At 34.1% G+C, this 18,444-nt stretch overlaps 2 protein-coding genes across 2 annotated transcripts in view; both read right to left on the bottom strand.

Annotated features, from left to right (window-relative positions):
- Positions 1 to 976: 976 nt before the first annotated feature.
- On the bottom strand, positions 977 to 8,807 carry LOC128993146 (zinc finger protein 708-like). The gene is given in 2 exon segments (XM_054416904.1): positions 977 to 2,758; positions 8,589 to 8,807. A coding segment is annotated over 1 exon segment (1,314 nt). The 5' UTR covers positions 2,291 to 2,758; positions 8,589 to 8,807.
- Positions 6,453 to 18,444, bottom strand: part of LOC128993147 (zinc finger protein 729-like) — a 69,580-nt gene continuing 57,588 nt past the window's right edge. The window contains exons 8-9 of the mRNA XM_054416906.1: positions 12,058 to 14,062; positions 6,453 to 8,279 (exon numbers count right to left, since the gene is read on the bottom strand). Of these exons, the coding sequence (XP_054272881.1) occupies positions 6,952 to 8,279; positions 12,058 to 13,600 (2,871 nt within the window). The 5' untranslated portion in view covers positions 13,601 to 14,062 and the 3' untranslated portion in view covers positions 6,453 to 6,951. The remainder of the gene's footprint in view (positions 8,280 to 12,057; positions 14,063 to 18,444) is intronic.

The following is an 18,444-nucleotide window of genomic DNA, read 5'->3' on the forward strand; positions in this document are numbered from 1 at the left end:
GATACAAATAATGATTAGGATTCAATGGATGTGATGTGTATTAGGTTCCTAGGAAGGTTATTTCGCATTTCCGCAATACTCTCTAGCCCAAATGTCACGAGATATGTGCATGTGTTAATTTTTGTGGTGACGTGTTTCTTATGGAACCCCGAAATCTGATGGATCTTTACGGGCGCCTTTAACCAGAAAGTGGCAGAAATATTTTTAGTGGCTGTAATATGCTGAGACGTTTTCCATTTTCTTAATAGGTGCCTGCCACAAACCACCTTTGAACTAGTTTTCATAATTCTTTGTACTTAGAAAACAAAACTAAAGAAAAAAGAGAAAAATCTGTAAACTTTTTTTGAATCTATTGGTCCTCGCCGACAAGTTTTGTAAACTTGGCGAGGCCATGCTTGTAATATCCTAAATAAATATATTTGAATTTAAACACATTACAACTATTTGTGATGAATCTTCCAGATGTGGTGCACTTATAAGGTCTCTCCAGTGTGAATGAATTATTCATAAGTCTTTTCATATGACTGCTGGTTGGAAGGATTTTTCACTTGTGAGGTCGCTCTCTCGTGTGAACCAATTTATGTCTCTTTACATCTTCCTTGGATTTGAATGATTTTCCACATGTAGGGCACTGATGAGGTCGCTCTCCCCTGTGAACCAAAGTATGTTTCTTCATATCTCCCTTGGATTTGAATGATTTTCGACATGTAGGGCACTGATGAAGTCACTGTCCCGTGTGAACCAATGTATATTTCTTCATATATTCCTTGGATTTGAATGATTTTCCACATGTAGGGCACTGAAGAGGCCGCTCTCCTGTGTGAACCAATGTATGTTTCTTCATATATTCCTTGGATTTGAATGCTTTTCCACATGTAGGGCACTGATGAGGCCGCTCTCCCGTGTGAACCAATGTATGTTTCTTCATATTACCGATGGATATGAATAATTTTCCACATGTAGGGCACTGATGAGGTCACTCTCCCGTGTAAACAAATGTATGTTTCTTCATATATTCCTTGGATTTGAATGATTTTCCACATGAAGGGTACTGATGAGGCCGCTCTCCTGTGTGAACCAATGTATGTTTTTTCATATATTCCTTGGATTTGAATGATTTTCGACATCTAGGGCACTAATGAGGTCACTCTCCTTTGTGAACCAATGTATGTCTCTTCATATATTGCTTGGATTTGAATGATTTTCCACATGTAGGGCACTGATGAGGCCGCTCTCCCGTGTGAACCAAAGTATGTTTCTTCATATATCCCTTGGATTTGAATGATTTTCCACATGTAGGGCACTGATGAGGCCGCTCTCCCGTGTGAACCAAAGTATGATTCTTCATAACTCTCATGAATTTGAATGATTTCCCACATGTTGTGCACTGATGAGGTCGCTCTCCCATGTGAACCAATGTATGTTTCTTCATATTGCTGCTGTTTCGGAAGGATTTTCCACATGTTGTGCACTTATGAGGTCGTTCTCCTGTGTGAACCAATAAATGAAGCTTCATATTGCTGCTGGTTGAGAAGGATTTTCCACATGTAGTGCACTTATGGGGTCTATTTCCTGTGTGATTCAATGTATGTCTCTTCATATAGCTGCTGTTTCGGAAGGATTTTCCACATGTAGTGCACTCATGAGGTCGTTCTCCTGTGTGAACCAAGAAATGAAGCTTCATATAGCTGCTGGTTGAGAAGGATTTTCCACATGTAGTGCACTTATGGGGTCCATTTCCTGTGTGAACCAATGTATGTCTCTTCATATAGCTGCTGGTTGAGAAAGATTTTCCACATGTAGGGCACTTATGAGGTCGCTCTCCCGTGTGAACCAAAGTATGTTTCTTCATATCTCTCTTGGATTTGAATGATTTTCCACATGTAGGGCACTGATGAGGTCGATCTCCCGTGTGAACCAATGTATGTTTATTCATATCTCCCTTGGATTTGAAGGATTTTCCACATGTAGGGCACTGATGAGGTCGATCTCCCGTGTGAACCAATGCATGTATCTTCAAAAGGCTGGTGGTTTTGAAAGATTTTCCACATGTAGTGCACTTGTAAGGACACATCCCAGAATGTGTTAACAAATGATACTTTAGATGAGATATTTGATTAAATGTTTTCTTACATGTCAAACATCTAAAGGGACGCTCGCCTGTGTGTAAATATATATGATACTTCATACTCCTTATAGTTGAAAACATTTTTCTACATATTGGACAGTTAAGGAGACGCTTTTTAGTGATATTAAACATTTTATGTTTTATATTTCCGATTTCTAACATCAGGCAAGATGATACTACTCTGAATTATTCTGCTGGTTGTATATGTCTATTTTTGTAGAATTGGTTAGATGTTGAACAGTTAATTAGTGTATTAATAAAATGTGATCAGCTCTTGCTCAAAGATTGTTATGTGTATTAGACATCATACCACATAGGTTACTTGAGGCATTTTGCTTTTATGTCTTGACTCTATGTTCCATCCAGTTAAATTAGCCTACTCAAGAAATCGTTGTCTTCACCATGTTGCTTTCAAACAATGTTGGTTGCATCAGTCATATAAAAGTTATGAATAATTTAAATTAAAGATTTACAAAGTAAATCACTTACTTTAATCAGTAAATTGTGTGTAGTAAAAACTAAATGTTTTTAGCTTCTGTTTAATGTATAACATCTTATTCTGTAAATTATCTTTTTGTGACATGGAGTTGATGTTCCTTTTTCTCTTCAAATCTTTTGCCTAGGCCTATTCTGAAAAAGACCATAATTTATTAATTATATACAGTTGTAAAACATTTAGGTAATTCTTTGTTTAAATTTAGAATCATAAAAGCAATTAAAATTTATATAATCTAAATAAGTATGGTACCAGGTGTCCATAAAATATTAATCTTGAATCAAGATCAATAATTGATCAAGGAACCTCTTTAATTACCTATATTTTCTTATATCAGGTCTTTTGCAAAATTCGATCAGGTAATACAAGTCGAGGATTTGAGCAACAATTTGGATAAAAATGATCACCTCTTATACTCCGTTCACAACATTTAGGCGGTTTGAGGGGAAGTTCCCAGACTTTTTTTTTTTTTGCTTAATATATATGGCTCAGCTGATTTATGCTTTGTTTTGGTAATGCTCAGCTGAAGGTTTTGATTTTTGATAAGTTTATAAGGAGGGGGGGGGGGAAATTTCTTCCCCAATAACCGCCTAAATTTTGTGAACGCACTATAGTTATACAATATTGAAGTGATGATAACTATTAATGTGTGATATTCACAAGCTGTTAAATCACACCAAGCTTGCAATATCCTGGAATGAACATGTAAATTATTTGTCTACTAGACTATCTCGAGTAATTTTTCTTCTTGGTCGTCTCAAAGATGTAATTCCAAAGAACTATTTGAGATCGGCTTATTTTATATATTTTCAGTCTGTAATGAGATATGGATTGATATTCTGGGGTGGGTGTGGAAGAATCAATGAAATTTTAATCCTACAGAAGGGGGCTATCACAGCTATGAATGGATCAGAGCCAGACGAGCACTGCAAGCCTCTTTTTAAGGATTTTAAGATTCAAACTGTAATAAATTTGTTTATTTATGATCTTGCCCTTTATATCCTAAAAAAAACCCCATCACCTAAAATTCAATAATCATAATCACAATACCAGATTTGAAAATAGTGCCTTGTTAGAATCACATCGTCTGAGTAAGACTAGCAAGAGCCACATAGTGTTATCAACTAAAGTATATAACCTTTTAAAACACAATATTAATGCTTATCCGCAAGAAAAATTCAAGTCCTTGTTTTATAATTGGCTATTAGACAACCCTTCTTATAGCCTGGACGATTTGTTCAAATCTTGCCAAATAAAATCTTTGATTGTTTAACCCTGCTGCTAACCTGTTGCTTTATCAGGTCCTTATATTGTTGTTTGTTTAGTAATGTGTACATATTTTAGTTATTAAGCCCTATTGTTTTTTCAAAATATTGAAAGTGTTTTTAATTTTGTTTTGTTTGACGATTGATGTAAAATCATGATTTTGACTTTGTCGATGATCTAATGTATCCTTATGACAAATAAAGATTCTTATTATTATTATTAACAGTCAATCTAGCCTCACTTCCTGTGCTATACAACTAACCTAACCTGGATCTTGGAATACTATGACAAAAGTGGAAACCAGTACCTTCACTCATTAATCCTTTGCCAAAAAACCCAAATCTGCAATAATTTTCAATTGGCAAAAAATCTGCACAGTCCACCTTACAAATCACGGGACATTTCAATGACATCAATCATTTTGACACTCCATTGCAGACAAAGTACGAGAGATATTATGTGCATGCTCCCATAACTGCATGTGTGCTTAGTTTATGAAAGCTCTGATACTAAAATATTGGTGTTAGCGCCGTCTCAAGCACACTAATGCTAAACGTCTGTTACTTTCTAGTCTATCCTCCCCTCCCAAATAATTATTTAATTTGTCTTATTTTTGTACAGAATACGAGTGGTCTTGTCAAGTCTGCAATTACACAATAGCTCAATTCAATAAAACTCATGTATTATTTGTACTATTCCCTGCCTTTGTTGAGCTAAGCATATATTTCCTATGGAATAAAGATTATTGGGAGAATGGTGTGAGGTTAAGAAGAGAAAAAACACTTGGTTTGGTATGTAGATTTAGGTTCAAATACAATACTTAAATGAAGTAAAACACTGATGAAGTTAACACCTTTTAATTTTCACTAGTAGTAAAAAAATTAACACTCACAAAAATAACATATCAGTTTGTTCATGTGATTATATGATGTATGTAATAATTAATACCAAAATTATCAAGATTTTGCATGGATTCAGTACATTAATCAACCTCTCATTTTCAATAAAAATATAATACAGTACATTACAAATATTTAAAAAATCTACACTAAATACAATTGTTTTATTACCTGTACAGTTGATGAGTTTTACTGAAATGCCTTAAAAGCCAGTCCAGTTACTCAGAGGTACAATTAATTCACCACCCAAAAATAATATAATATATTCATGAAAATTTACACAAAATGGAAAAATTAACAAAATCTTAACATTAGTGGGTTTTCTGTATCTGAATGAAAATTTTGAAACAAAATTTAAAAAAAAAACAATTTAAAAAAATTTTTGTTCCGTTTTTGAAATTTTTATTTTTTTTTATTTTATTAACATTTGAAGTTTTATAAAATGTCCATGGTAACGCAATATCTTTGGTGATTTTTTATTAATAGAGCATCTTTGATGGAAAAACACAAAATTTTGTCACAACCATCACGGACATAAAATTGAATGTTAATATTATTTTTATAACTATGTTTTGTTATAAATTAATTTACTTTTAGGGCCATTATACAATAAACAGCTCACTAAGCTTTTAGTATATTTGGTCTTTCTAGAAAAAAATAAAAAAACTCCAAAAACTGAAAAAGAGCCAATAAAATCTTTTTAAGTTTGCATAACTCCGAAAAAACTTACCTCAGACCCAAAAAATCGTTATGTTTTATAGAGGTGTGCTTCATTTGTGTATAAAACATTGAAACAATATGATGATATTTTAATTTTTGAAATTTATACGATAGAAATCATAAACGTGATGGTCAGGAACAAGCAATACGGTCGTGAATTGTCTGGAATAATCTAAATCTTTCTAAACAATCCTTCAATTATACTGTTAGTTATACCTAATAAAAATATGTGTTTCAATTTTACAATGACATTTAAGTTATTGTCACGACCAAACACAGTGTAATCCATAAGGTTGGATTGGTCGTGAAAAAAACCTGCGATGGTCGTGACATTACATGTTATTTGGCTCTGTTCTGGCGGTAGCCCTGCACCTCATGTTCGAGGATACAAAGTGGACTTCTAGGTTAATCTAGCAATTGAAATATCTTATAAACAAAAATTAACACCATGTCTACTTCATCAAATGACTACGTACGGTCATGGACACACCAAAATTACAAAAAACACAAACTTGCCTTTATTAATCTTGTAGTTCATCCTTTCAACTCGAAACGACCGGCACTACAATCCTGACGTACACCCCAAACTAGTCTCTAAAACCAACTGACTCCATCGAAGCCAGGCTTACCACTGTCGTGCTCCAAAGTTGCAAATTTTTCCCTAATGGTCATTCCAAACATGTTTTCAATCATTGGGAAAATCTTCGATTGTGTAATACAATACAAAATAATACAAGTGCAGATCCGTTACGATGGACCTCCCTTTGAACTTAGAACGTGTCTTCTCAACAAACAGATATTTTTTCTCAAATAAAACCATAGATTATTCTTTATTACACTGATGAAATCGCGGAAGTTTTTAACCATTAAAGATCCACCAATACAATTTTAATACTATTTAAAGGTTCTTCCAAAAGAAGAGATACCAGGGGTGTCATTCAATGTTGTATATTATGCCATTTCATTAGCCACAGAGCATTATTAGATAGTAAAAACCATACGTTTGCGAACTATAAGTATTAGAAATGTTGTGCCTATCAAGTCTCTTTTGTCTTTTGTAGTCTATTTCATCGTAGACGTTGTGATATAATTTCTGGCCGAAATACAATTCTCAAGTAGATAACAATTTAAAGAAAAGGGAATCAATAGGAAAAAGAAGCTGCTTGGCAAAAAAAATACTGCTACAATGTTGTAGGTTATTAAATGGCTTGACAAGTTTTAAATATGCATGTGTTGATGTGCTTTAACGACCCAAAACCCGTCAAGGGGTAAAAATCATCTCTCGTGTGAACCAATGTATGTCTCTTCATAACTTCCTTGGATTTAAAGGATTTTCCACATGTAGAGCACTTATGAGATCGCTCTTCCATGTGAACAAATGTATGTTTCTTCATATCTTCCTTGGATTTGAATGATTTTCCACATGTAGAGCACTAATGAGGTCACTCTCCTTTGTGAACCAATGTATGTCTCTTCATATTTTCCTTGGATTTGAATGATTTTCCACATGTAGGGCACTGATGAGGTCGCTCTCCCGTGTGAACCAATGTATGTTTCTTCATATTTTTGCTGTTTTGGAAGGATTTTCCACATGTTGTGCACTGATGAGGTCGCTCTCCCGTGTGAACCAATGTATGTCTCTTCATATTTTCCTTGGATGTGAATGATTTTCCACATGTAGGGCACTGATGAGGCCGCTCTCCCGTGTGAACCAATGTATGTCTCTTCATATTTTCCTTGGATTTGAATGATTTTCCACATGTAGGGCACTGATGAGGTCGCTCTCCCGTGTGAACCAATGTATGTTTCTTCATATTTTTGCTGTTTCGGAAGGATTTTCCACATGTTGTGCACCGATGAGGTCGCTCTCCCGTGTGAACCAATGTATGTTTCTTCATATCTCCCTTGGATTTGAATGATTTTCCACATGTAGGGCACTGATGAGGTCGCTCTCCCGTGTGAACCAATGTATGTCTCTTCATATTTTCCTTGGATTTGAATGATTTTCCACATGTAGGGCACTGATGAGGTCGCTCTCCCGTGTGAACCAATGTATGTTTCTTCATATTTTTGCTGTTTCGGAAGCATTTTCCACATGTAGGGCACTGATGAGGTCGCTCTCCCGTGTGAACCAATGTATGTCTCTTCATATTTTTACTGGTTTGGAAGGATTTTCCACATGTAGTGCACTTATGAGGTCCATTTCCTGTGTGAACCAATGTATGTTTCTTCATATCTCCCTTGGATTTGAATGATTTTCCACATGTAGTGCACTTGTGAGGTCGCTCTCCCATGTGAACCAAAGTATGTTTCTTCATATCTCCCTTGGATTTGAATGATTTTCCACATGTAGTGCACTTGTGAGTTCGCTCTCCCGTGTGAACCAAAGTATGTTTATTCATATCTCCCTTGGATTTGAATGATTTTCCACATGTAGGGCAGTGATGAGGTCGATCTCCCGTGTGAACCAATGCATGTATCTTCAAAAGGCTGGTGGTTTTGAAAGATTTTCCACATGTAGTGCACTTGTAAGGACACATCCCAGAATGTGTAAACAAATGATACTTTAAATGAGATATTTGAATAAATGTTTTCTCACATGTCAAACATCTAAAGGGACGCTCACCTGTGTGTAAATATATATGATACTTCATATTCCATATAGTTGAAAACATTTTTCTACATATTGGACACTTAAGGAGACGCTTTTTAGTGATATTAAACATTTTATGTTTTATATTTCCGATTTCTAACATCAGGCAAGATAATACTACTCGGAATTATTCTGTTGGTTTTATATGTATATTTTTGTAGAATTTGTTACATGTTGAACAAGTTAATAAGTGTATCAATAAAATGTGATCAGCTCTTGCTCAAATATTGTTTTGTGTATTAAATATGATACAACACAGCTTACTTGAGGCATTTTGCTTTCTTGTCTTGACTCTATGTTTCATCCAGTTAAATTAGCCTACTTAAGAAACCTGTGTCTTCACATGTTGTTTTCAGACAATGTTGCATCAGCCATATAAAAGTTATGAATAATTTAAATTCAAGATTTACATAGTAAATCACTTACTTTAATCAGTTAATTGTATGTAGTAAAAACTAAATGTTTTTAGCTTCTGTTTAAAGTATTACGTCTTTCTGTAAATTATCTTTCTTGTGATATGAATTGAAGTTCCTTTTTCTCTTCAAATCTTTTGCCTATTCTGAAAAAGACCATAATTTATTAATTTAATTACAGTAAGTATCATGGTAATGGTGTCTATAAAAAATTCATCGGTAATCAAGACCAATAATTGATCTAGGAACCTCTTTAAATATTTTTGTTCATATGTTAAATCTTTAACCAAATTCGACCAGGTAATACAAGTGGAGGATTTGAGCAACAGTTTTGATAAAAATGAAGACCTCCTATTCTCTGTTCACAACATTTAGGCAGTTTGATTGGAAGTTTACAGACTCCATTTAGCGAATTTCCCTATAGGGAAGTAGCTATTCCCGTAGGTGGCCTGGTAAGACCTAGGCCCGGACCGATTTACTTTTTCATTTTGATGTTCCCAGAGGCCAAAAACACCATTCGTTCAAACTTATATATATATATGTGTGTGTCCGTGAATGCGAAACTTGAGTAATTATTGTCTGATTTTTATGAAATTTGATTTAAAGGTGTAAAGCGGGATATACTTGAATGAGTTCGTGAACCAGCATGATCGGACCATGGGAATGGGGTTTTACAAGGGGTTTTATGGGGTAAAAATTGGTTTTTCTCATTTTTAACCTTAAAAACACAAAATTTCCCAATTTCTACAAATAATTTAGTATATCAAAATATTTTTGTACGGTTATTGGTAAAGGAGAAAATCCAAAAAATTGTAAATATAAAATTCCCATTTTATTCTTATGGAGAATATTGTAAAATGTTGTAGTTTGCTTGTTTATGGATATAATTTGATCAAACATGGCAAATTTATTTATTTTATACTAAGCTATTAATATTTTGCAAAAAAAAATTATAGTTTCCTTGTAGCAGCAAAAGTAGGTGCTCGTTAAACCTAATGTAATTTAAATATATTTAATTGTAAAATCAATTCAGACAAATGGAAATTCGCTTAGTCGGCAGGATTGCTGCGGCGAGGGTATTTTTGCTATATATTGCCATAGATAAATAGAATAAATATAGACCATCAGCTGTGCTGCGGTGAGCATAAGTTCTGACGTCCACCGCTAGGTTTGCCGTGTAGTTACGGCGCACACCGCTGCAGCATCTGCAGGTCACATACGGCTCCTGCGCCCCTCGCCTGCAGCGGTGTGCGCCGTAACTACACGGCAAACCTAGTGGTGGGCGCCGGTACCTTCCTTTGAGAGTCTATATTTATTCTATTTGTCTATGATATGGCTCAGCTGAATTATGTTTTGTTTTGGTAAACCTATGCTCTTGAGCTTATTATTTTATAGGAAGGTTTTGATTTTTTAGGGTTATAAGAGGAGGTAGATTTTTTCCCAATAACCGCCTACATTTTGTGAACACAGTATAGTTATATCAGGTACCAACAATATTGTATTGAAGTGATGACAACTACTAATGTATGATGCACACAAGCTTATCAATCACACCAAGGTTACAAAACTAAACCAATCCTCACTTCCTATACAATACAATTAACCTAACCTAGATCTTGCAATATTACCACACAAGTGGAAACCAGTGCCTTCACGCATTATTCCTATGCCATAAAAGAAATCCAAATCTGCAATAATTTTCAATTGGCAAGAACAATTTTGCAAACAAAAATATACATGGAGCCCTCCACACAAACCACCAGACAGTGCTATGACATCAATCATTTTAACACTCCATAGCAGACAAAGTATGAGAGATATTATGTGCATGCTCCAATAGCTGGATTCCAACGCAATATGTAGATTTAGGTTCAAATACAATACTTTAATGAAGTAAAACACTGAAGCAGTTAGTACCTTTTAATTTTCACTAGTAGTACAAAAATTAACTAACACTCACAAAAATAACATATCAGTTTGTTTATGTGATTATATGATGCATGTAATAATTTAATATTGTAGGTTTATCCACCAAGATTATTAAGATTTCGCATGGATTCAGTACATTAATCAACCTATCATTTTCATTAAAAATATAATATAGTACATTACAAATATTTAAAAAATCTACACTAAATACAATTGTTTTATTAACCTGTACAGTTGATGAGTTTTACTGAAATGCCTTAAAAGCCAGTCTAGTTACTAAGAAGAGGTAGAATTAATTCACCACCCAAAAATAATGTAATATATTCATAAAAATGTACACAAAATGGAAAAATCTACAAAATCTTGACATAAGTGGGTTTTCTATATGTATGCAATACACAATAATAAGATAGTCAAGATAGTAAATAAGATTACAGTTTCATTTGTAATATGTAGGATACATTAAAAAACCCTAGAGAATATTTATATATAAACAGATAAACAGTCCTGGATACAACCAAGCATTGTACAGAGTGACCGAGGAATCAAACATTTTTTTTTAGCTGATAGTACGGTATATGCACCATAGTTATTGTAGTTATTGTTGAGAGTAGGGAGGGGTGTCATTCAATGTTGTATATTATGCCGTTTTATTAGCTATGGAGCATTATAAACGGTAAAAACCATACGTTTGCTAACTATAAGTATGTGCGAAATGTTGTGCCTATCAAGTCTCTTTTGTCTTTTGTAGTCTCTTTCATCTTACACGTTGTGATATAATTTCTGGCCGAAATACAATTCTCAAGTAGATAACAATTTAAAGAAAAGGGAATCAATAGGAAAAAGAAGCTGCTTGGCAAAAAAAATACTGCTACAATGTTGTAGGTTATTAAATGGCTTGACAAGTTTTAAATAGGCATGTGTTGATGTGCTTTAACGACCCAAAACCCGTCAAGGGGTAAAAATCCAATTAAAGTTTTATTTGTGCGGGTTAAACCGCGCCTGCGTTGACAACGGCATCGAAGGAGCAGGCCTACGTCATTGTAGAGGGGAGGACGCTAGTTAGCTACCCCGCCGTCAGAAAAGGAGACCTCATGATCAATTGCCTACCCGCTACCGACTCGACGACAAGTTTATTATTTTTATTTTACCGTGCCGTAGTCACACACGCTTTTTCACGTACGAGCACACCACCTTATGTCTTTAACCAGCTTTGGAAATCAGTTAAGTTGCCAGAACGATATAAGTAGAATTTATTCATTTACCCCGGACAGGTTTACATTAATTTGATCTAAGAAACCCCGTATCGACTCTGGTGTTTGACCGAGTCTAATTTTCCCGACACGTTTACTTTGGTGATAGCAAGTTCAACGTTTTAGTTAATTTTATAATTTACTAAGTTTATTCGCGTTCACGTTAGTTTATTCAAAATTCCAAATTTAACTTAACATATATTTCATAAATTAATGTATGAAACAACATATTGCAAATATTTGTGATGGATCTTCCAGATGTGGTGCACTCTGTAGGTCCCTCTCTAGTGTGAATTAATTATCCATAAGTCTCTTCATATGACTGCTGGTTTGGAAGAATTTTCCACTTGTGAGGTCGCTCTCTCTCTCTCGTGTGAACCAATGTATGTCTCTTCATAACTTCCTTGGATTTAAAGGATTTTCCACATGTAGAGCACTTATGAGATCGCTCTTCCATGTGAACTAATGTATGTTTCTTCATAACTTCCTTGGATTTGAAGGATTTTCCACATGTAGAGCACTTATGAGGTCGCTCTCCTGTGTGAACCAATGAATGTCTCTTCATATTTCTGCTGGTTTGGAAGGATTTTCCACATGTAGAGCACTTATGAGGTCGCTCTCCCAAGTGAACTAATATATGTTTCTTCATAACTTCCTTGGATTTGAAGGATTTTCCACATGTAGAGCACTTATGAGGTCGCTCTCCCATGTGAACCAATGTATGTTTCTTCATATCTTCCTTGGATTTGAAGGATTTTCCACATGTAAAGCACTTATGAGGTCGCTCTCCTGTGTGAACCAATGTATGTCTCTTCATATTTATGCTGGTTTGGAAGGATTTCCCACATGTAAGGCACTCATGAGGTCGCCCTCCTGTGTGAACCAATAAATGAAGCTTCATATAGCTGCTGGTTGAGAAGGATTTTCCACATGTAGTGCACTTATAAGGTCGCTCTCCTGTGTGAACCAATGTATGTCTCTTCATATTTCTGCTGGTTTGGAAGGATTTCCCACATGTAGTGCACTTATGAGGTCGCTCTCCTGTGTGAACCAATAAATGAAGTTTCATATGGCTGCTGGTTGGGAAGGATTTTCCACATGTAGGGCACTGATGAGGTCGCTCTCTCGTGTGAATTAATGTATGTCTCTTCATACTTCTGTTGGTTGGGAATGATTTTCCACATGTTGTGCACTTATGAGGTCGCTCTCCTGTGTGAACCAATAAATGAAGTTTCATACGGCTGCTGGTTGGGAAGGATTTTCCACATGTAGGGCACTGATGAGGTCGCTCTCCCGTGTGAACCAATGCATGTTGCTTCATATTGCTGCTGTTTCGGAAGGATTTTCCACATATAGTGCATTTATGAGGTCGCTCTCCAATGTGAACCAATTCATGTCTCTTCATAAGGCTCCTGGTTTTGAAAGATTTTCCACATGTAGTGCACTTGTGAGGTCGCTCTCCCGTGTGAACCAAAGTATGTTTATTCATATCTCCCTTGGATTTGAATGATTTTCCACATGTAGGGCAGTGATGAGGTTGATCTCCCGTGTGAACCAATGCATGTATCTTCAAAAGGCTGGTGGTTTTGAAAGATTTTCCACATGTAGTGCACTTGTAAGGACACATCCCAGAATGTGTTAACAAATGATACTTTAGATGAGATATTTGAATAAATGTTTTCTCACATGTCAAACATCTAAAGGGATGCTCACCTGTGTGTAAATATATATGATACTTCATACTCCTTATAGTTGAAAACATTTTTCTACATATTGGACAGTTAAGGAGACGCTTTTTAGTGATATTAAACATTTTATGTTTTATATTTCTGATTTCTAACATCAGGCAAGATGATACTACTCTGAATTATTCTGCTGGTTTTATATGTCTATTTTTGTAGAATTGGTTAGATGTTGAACAGTCAATTAGTGTATTAATAAAATGTGATCAGCTCTTGCTCAAAGATTGTTATGTGTATTAAATATTTTACCACACAGTTTACTTGAGGCATTTTGCTTTTATGTCTTGACTCTATGTTCCATCCAGTTAAATTAGCCTACTCAAGAAATCGTTGTCTTCACCATGTTGCTTTCAAACAATGTTGGTTGCATCAGTCATATAAAAGTTATGAATAATTTAAATTCAAGATTTACATAGTAAATCACTTACTTTAAACCGTAAATTTTGTGTAGTAAAAATTACATGTTTTTAGCTGCTGTTTAAAGTGTTACATCTTATTCTGTAAATTATCCTTCTTGTGATATGAATTGAAGTTCCTTTTTCTCTTCAAATCTTTTGCCTATTCTGAAAAAAACCATAATTTATTGAATATATACAGTTGTTGTAAACATTTAGGTATTTTTTTGTTCAAACTTAGAATCATAAAAGCAATTAAAATTGATATAATCTAAATAAGTATGGTACCGGGTGTCCATAAAATATAAATCTTGAATCAAGATCAATAATTGATCAAGGAACCTCTTTAAGTATATTTTCCTATATCAGGTCTTTTGCAAAATTCGATCAGGTAATACAAGTCGAGGATTTGAGCAACAATTTGGTTAAAAATAATCACCTCTTATACTCCGTTCACAACATTTAGGCGGTTTGAGGGGAAGTTCCCAGACTCTCTTTTTGTTTAATATATATGGCTCATTCTGATTTATGCTTTGTTTTTGTAAAGCTCAGCTGTTGAGCTCATTATCTTATAGGAAGGTTTTGATTTTTGATAAGGTTATAAGGGGGGGTAGATTTCTTCCCCAATAACCGCCTAAATTTTGTGAAAGCAGTATAGTTATAGTAGGTACCAACAATTTATTGAAGTGATGATAACTATTAATGTATGACTAGTGTACACGTTGCTCGAAATCGAGCATTTGCAAAGAAGTAAAGTAGTTATTTAAAAACAAATAATAGTCATCATAATTTCCGATGAGTTTAAAGGACTCAACTCATAGATTACGTACCTAACAGTTCCATATAATCAACATTTCTTGTAAATATTTTATCATTTTTCAAAAGCTGATCTGGTTTTTTAAATGTTTCCCACTTATAGCCGTATTAGGTTGTCCATGTTGATCTTTGTCAATGATGTAGTCTGCATGGTACCGCCCATTGTCGCCAGTACGTTTACAAATTTCAGTAAATTTTTTATAGCGATAACATATTGTTTACATGACTAAGAACTACCTGATTTTCTGCATAACCTCTCCGAAAGGCCGAATGTCGTTCAGATGGTTTTTTGTTTCCCTTAGGCATAAATGTGAATAATACTGTGAATAATGTGAATCCTCAATGAAAGTTTTATTAAGGTTTCTTGGATGTAGTCACATTCTTTTAAAATCAATTGAATTTTATGAAAACATATATTTAATGATTAATGTCCTTGACGAACCAGTTTAATTCAGACTTAGAGGGGTTTCCTTTGACAATCATCATAAAGTTAAGTCCACAAAATAGTAGTACTTCGGCTAACATCTTTGTTCATTGTTTGTGGGACTCTTCATATTGTAGCTGTAGGTGTTCTTCATTATATAGGATGATAACAATAGAAAATGTTTTTTTTTTTATCTCTATTTTTCTTATACTTGGTGGCGTTCTATGACTTTTCTATGTTTCCATGGTTAAAAAATCGGTCCTTTCAGTGATTGCTCAGAAATACAGTACTATGTCAATTCATTTTTCTTTTTTGGTAAAATATATCAAATTGCCTAGGCTTTCTCGATTTTTTACATTGTAATATGTACGAATGTAAATTAAAGTAGTAAATATTTAATTTCAACAAAATCAGTAAATGTACCCAATGCGTTTTGTTGAATTGAAAAATAAATAACAGCAATTAAATTATACAGCTGATCAAAATGTAAACAATTATGTTATTCATAAGGATAACATGGGAACTTTCAAAGCCACTGGGGCAGAGCCCAAGGGACTTTTTCAAAAATGTAAGGTCATTTTGCAAATCTACGCAACACGCTCTTTCCAATGAGACGTCAATGGATAAAATCGGTTAAGACATTTCTTAACCAAACATTTCTTCGCCATTGCGTAGGAGTTTAAAAAACAAAGTTTCATGTAGCGTATTAATTATATAGATATTTACAAACTTATCAATCACACCAAGCTTACAAAAGTCAATCTAGCCTCATTTCTTGTGCGATACAACTAACATAACCTGGATCTTGGAATACTACGACAAAAGTGGAAACCAGTGCCTTCACTCATTATTTCTTTGCCAAAAAAACCCAAATCTGCAATAATTTTCAACTGGCAAACAAATTTTGCAAACAAAAATCTGTACAGTCCACCTTACAAATCACGGGAAATTGCAACGACATCAATCATTTTGACACTACATTGCAGACAAAGTACGAGAGATATTATGTGCATGCTCCCATAACTGCGTGTGTGCTTAGTTTATGAACGCTCTGATACTAAAATATTGGTGTTAGCACCGTCTCAAGTACACTAAACGTCTGTTACTTTCTAGACTGCCCTCTGCTCCCAAATAATTATTTAATTTGTCTTATTTTTGTACAGAATATGAGTGGTCATGTCAAGTCTGCCATTAAACAATAGTGCAATACAATAAAACGTATCTCATGTATTATTTGTACTATTTCCTACCATTGTTGAGATAAGCATACATTTTCTATGGAATCCTTATATAATAAGTGAAGGAGATTTCTACAAAACACTTCTCTTCTGTTAATAATGAACGTATATTTACAAACAATGTGTCAAAATTAAGTATTTTTTGTGTAGTCGTCCCCTTTCATCAATTCCTGTTATAAAAGTTCTCCGGCTGACAATACAGCCCGATTTTGATGGCCCATGAAAACAAGATTTTGTTTAATTAGACGAATAATTTTGTATTAATTGCATAATAAAACAGCTGTTCCTAGTAAACACGTGTCATCTTTTGATACACACAAGAGTGTTCGTTTTCAGTTTTGATTACTGGAATGGAGTGATTGATTATATTATCTTTGAGTTGACTCTTTTAAGTCATCGGAAATTATGATTGTAATTCGTTTTGAAATAACATCTGTAATACTTTGCAATTGCTCAAATTCGAGCAAAAGGTGCACTATTTGAAATATTTTTGGTGGAGTTTTCGACGACCTCTAGTAAAAATCATTAGGTGAATTGCTTGCGGTTAGGAAGAGGAATTATCAATAGATAGGTAGATTAAAGATCAAGTACAGTACTTAAATGAAGTCAAACACTCAAAGCAGTTAATACCTTTAATTTTCTCTAGTCGTATACAAATTAACAAACAAACAAAAAATAAATACAACAGTTTGTTTATGTTGTATGTGAGACATGTAATTAATATTGTAGGTTTATCCTAATTCAATATTTCATGTGGATTGAATGTGGGTTGATTATACATTAATCAATCTTTCATTTTCATTAAATATATTTAATGAAAATGAAAGATTGATTAATGTATATATACAGTATATATATATGTATATATACGACTGTATATATACAGTAAAAATATTTTATAAATCTACAATACATAGGCTACATTTTTTAATAACCTATACAGTTCATGTGTTTTGCTGAAATGCTGTAGGTACTAAGGTACAATTCATTCAAAACCCAAAAATATATTTATAAAAATGTATATAGAATGAAAAATTAACAAAGGCTTAATATTAATGGGTTTTCTGGATCAAGACAATACACAATAATAAGACAATAGCACTGGAAAGTACCCTGACATTTTATATAAGTGTTCTGAGATATAATCTCAATCTGTGATATAATTTATAGCTACTGTGATAATTTTGTGTATTAGTTTAAGGATTTTTTGACGAATTCAATTACAATATTGTATTGTTTAGAGATGGAATAAATGACTATTCATTGACTATTCATGGAGATTGATTGATTGATTCTGATGGGCTTTTTGCGCTCCCCAGTCATGGAGATTTAGACAGTAAACACTATATGTTTTCTTACTATAAGTATGTGCAAAATGTTGTGCCTATCAGGGCAGCCTTTTTAGTCTCTTTCATCTTAGACATCATGATATAATTTCCACCCAAAATACAATTCTTAAGTAGATTAACAATTTAAGGAAAAGAGGATCAATCCGAAAAAAGAAGCTGCTTTGCGAAAATATAACTGTTACGACGTTGTAAGTTTTGAAACGGCTTGGCAAGCTTTAAATACGCAGGTGATGATGTGCTTAAACACTTTTAGGTTACAGGTGAGACGTTTAAAAAACATTACATGTACTTGGTTTATTTTCAATAAAATCCACCGCACATACTACCATTATTCCATATTTGGAAATTAACAATTTGTTCAATGAGAGTCAATTTGTATATCGAAGTGGGAGATCCACCACTCAAGCTGTAGACAATATTGTAAATCAACTATTGCATAGCTTAGAAAGCAACTGCTTCGCTCAGGTCACACTTTGTGACCTGAGTAAGGCATTTGATTGTGTCAGACAAGACATTTTAATTGAAAAATTGAAATTTTATGGTTTCAAAGGTATATAATGCCATTAGTATGTTTCAGTCATACCTTAAAGACGGATGTCAGATTGTTGAGGTAAAGGAAAGAGATAAAAAAAAGCAAGGTCAAAGGTCGGGGTACCACAGGGTTCGGTTATGGGTCCCATTTTGTTTTTAATTTTAATTAATGACATTAGTTTCAATTTGGCT

Source organism: Macrosteles quadrilineatus, unplaced genomic scaffold (assembly GCF_028750875.1).
Source record: "Macrosteles quadrilineatus isolate MER2022 unplaced genomic scaffold, UCM_ALF_1.0 Scaffold_4__1_contigs__length_99947679, whole genome shotgun sequence".
Taxonomy (NCBI): domain Eukaryota; kingdom Metazoa; phylum Arthropoda; class Insecta; order Hemiptera; family Cicadellidae; genus Macrosteles; species Macrosteles quadrilineatus.